The sequence below is a fragment of the Ammospiza caudacuta genome, chromosome 9 (assembly GCF_027887145.1).
Source record: "Ammospiza caudacuta isolate bAmmCau1 chromosome 9, bAmmCau1.pri, whole genome shotgun sequence".
Lineage (NCBI taxonomy): Eukaryota > Metazoa > Chordata > Aves > Passeriformes > Passerellidae > Ammospiza > Ammospiza caudacuta.
Window position 1 is genome coordinate 14,301,388 of NC_080601.1, and position 3,162 is coordinate 14,304,549.

A 3,162-nucleotide genomic window follows, 5' to 3' on the forward strand; every position below is an offset into this window, starting at 1 on the left:
ATACACACTCAGTAGAGGTTCATGGGTAAAGGAGTACTGGAGGACCTTGTGGCTGCAAGTCACTTTAGATATGCAGCCAAGAACTGTAATTTTTGTTCTTGTAATAAGTCAGCAGGCTAACAACAGTAGGAACCCATAGGCAGCAGTATTAACACTGGGCAATGATTATCAAACAGACAAAATGGCCCTGCTTTCCTTATACAGTTTCCTCTTTATGGCTGGCACTTGTTTAAAAGACAAATTAGACAGGGAAAGAATGCATTTTATTTTTTCATGCTGCTTTATCTAAGTTCACTAGCTACAAAGGCAGACACAAGTGACAGGGAAGCACATTCCAGAGAGCAGCAAGGGAAGCACTAAAACTGGCAGACAATAAGGTGATTCTTGTTACACTTCTTGTCATTCCAAGTGCCATCAGTGTACATCTCCACACATTCCTCCTCTCCTTTGCCAGAAGGTTCATTTGGATACCAGTTAGTATAGCTCAGCTGAGCACCATTCAGGAGCTGGAATCTTCCTGGAATAAGGGATTGTTTTATCCCCAGGTAGGCGTAGGTGTTAAAATATTTCACAAAGTACAGAATGGCATCATTCTCTCCAGGGCTCTTTGGAGTGGCAATAGAGCCTCCAACCTCTTTACATTTTTCCACTGTACCATCAAAATCAGCTTTTTTTCCATTGGTAGAAAAGATTTTTCCTCCAGACTCTGTTATCATCTTGTTCAAGCGAAGGACTGCAAGAGGAGGGAGAAGCTGTTAAAAGTGTGCATTCTTGTGTGCTCATTTTGCTGTCAAATTTAACTCCTGCTACTTTGCTCCATAACTTTAGATTAAACCCAGGAAAGGGTAAAGGAAAGGAGAACTTGAAATCAAAGAAATTTGAAAATGGAGAAGGGGGAAAAGGGAAGAAACACACAGATGATGAAACAGGAGAATCACATAAGAATTTGGAGGAGGAAAGGAAATGAGGAATCCTTTTTTTTGTAAAAAAGCATATGATTTTATTTGAGACTCTCTATAAGACTCTGAGGTAGTTTGCAGCATACCAATGTTCTGGAGTGAGAGGAATCTTAGATTTGATCTGGTCTTGGTTCTCTTAGTAGGTTTTTAGTGTTCTGTTTGTCTGTTGGGGCATAAAGTGTGCATGGAGCAGCTCTGCATAGGCAGGGATTTTAATATGCCACATCACTGCCTTGCTTGCACTCATATTTCAGAGCTGTTACCCAGGTGTCTCCCACCAGATATGAAAATCTAATTCCCACTGCCCCACCCCCATTTGAAAGTTTTCACTCTGATATACCAGTGAAGAAGATATAAAAAGGAATGCTATAAATCTGCAAAAAATTCTGCCTTCTTCCTAAGAAGCAATTTTTGCCCACCTAGTCTATCCCCACTAACCCAGGAGCAGCAGAAAGTAAAGGCAGATAAAATACCTCCTTCCAGTCTGGAAATCCGATATTCCAATTGATGGATGGGGTCCCCATGTTCGTTGCCAGCCAGAGCTGTGAGATCTGTGAACAAAACCAGCTATCATGCACTTGGCTTTACAGTGTCAGTCGTGGCTTTCAAATAAAGCAGAGCTCATCATATGAAATTAATACGAACTTTTGAAATGTTTGCTTGACAAGTTTTAGCTTACTGCTGTGTTTTAAACAGGTGATATCTTCACACATTAATCTTTGTAAGGGTAGGGGATAAGTTCCTGGAAGTCACCTGCAGAGCACGGATGTGTATAGAAAACTGGAACTGGCAAACTGAGATAATTTTCTGTCTAAGTGATTGAGCCAGTCCAGGCAAAACTCTGGCACCTGTGCAGTAGGTTTAGCTGATTTTTAACTGTGTCTGAAGGGACTGAATCCTTGATAGAATCCTTCAGGCTGTTCAAGCACTTGCTTACAGCTACAACCTAGGACTTAGCAACAAGTTTCTTGTCTATGGAAAATTCTAAACTTTTCTCTGTGAGTTGAACCACTGCATCATTAAATAAAGATTTAAGCATCTTACTTCATATAAGAAAATTAATATTAAGTCCTGATTATTTTATTTCAAGTAGATCACATAGCAGATTATGGTAGATAGCATTGAGTTTTCAAAGCATAAAAATAGAGCACAACAGATAAAATTGGAGATAACTTCACATACCTGGTATTTGTTGCTCTTCTGCACTGTTGCTCCTACCTCCAAACAAAGGCTTGAAAGGGAACGATGGAAGAAATCCTGCAAGTTTACCTTGAGCACACAATGGGAGCAGGAAAAATGCTACTGCTAAGATTTTGTGCAGCTGTGGAGACAGCATCATTTAAAGCTGAAGGTAAACCAGACTGGTTTAGTCTCCAGGGTAGAGTCCTGCATTTAAATAAAAAAAAAAAAAGAATTGTTTAGAATTTTTCTGAGCGTGAAGTCTTATGCATATTACACTTTGCCTGCAGGGACATGAATGTCATTCATGTAGTTGCAAAGTTATCCTATTTCAGACAATTAAGATATTTTCCCAAAAGACAGACTGCTAAGTCTATGAAAGTCTACAGAGCAAACACCCAAAACATCCCTTCAAAGCTCTTTCCTGTACATCAGATACCATTATATGCCATTTTCCCCCATAAAATAGTTATAATTTCATTTTAAAGGAGAGCAATAGACACATGGCTGCTTTAGCAAGAGAATGTTTAAAACAAAGTGGGACATGCTGTCTGTGTCAATTGGTCTAAGAGCAAAACAACTGCTAATACTTATTCTTCTATTGCAGCATCCATTTTTTAACATCTCTTCCCTCAGGTGACATGGTCTATAAAAAGAGGTGAAATTGTTACTAAAAATGTTGATACACACATTGAAATTTGAAAGTTTTGTGATACAGTTTAATAGATTCAACATAGTTGAAACAGCAACCTATCTAAAGATATGCAACTTACCTAGCAGCTCCAGTGTGAATTAAGAAAGACTCATTAAATGGTCCAATTTATAGGGCATGTAATTTGAGATTCATCTTCTTATCTACAGAGAGCACAAAGAATACATCATATGATATGAATTGGCATATAAATGGAAATTGAATGAACTTTTACTTGAATGATAGGGGCAATGTTTTCTTCAAGAGGCAAACATACTTAAAACATGAGGAAATTATTTGAAGGTACTTTTGTAACTTGTAGAAACACTTTCA

The 3,162-nt window shown here is 38.4% G+C and overlaps 1 protein-coding gene across 1 annotated transcript; it reads right to left on the bottom strand.

The window, feature by feature from the left end:
- Positions 1-252: 252 nt before the first annotated feature.
- LOC131561458 (pulmonary surfactant-associated protein A-like) lies at positions 253-2,347 on the bottom strand. Its single transcript, XM_058810763.1, has 3 exons — positions 2,142-2,347; positions 1,433-1,510; positions 253-733 (listed from the first exon to the last, which is right to left on the bottom strand). The coding sequence occupies exons 1-3, from the start codon at positions 2,296-2,298 to the stop codon at positions 357-359; spliced, it is 612 nt and encodes a 203-aa protein (XP_058666746.1). The 5' UTR covers positions 2,299-2,347; the 3' UTR covers positions 253-356.
- Between the last annotated feature and the right edge of the window lie 815 nt (positions 2,348-3,162).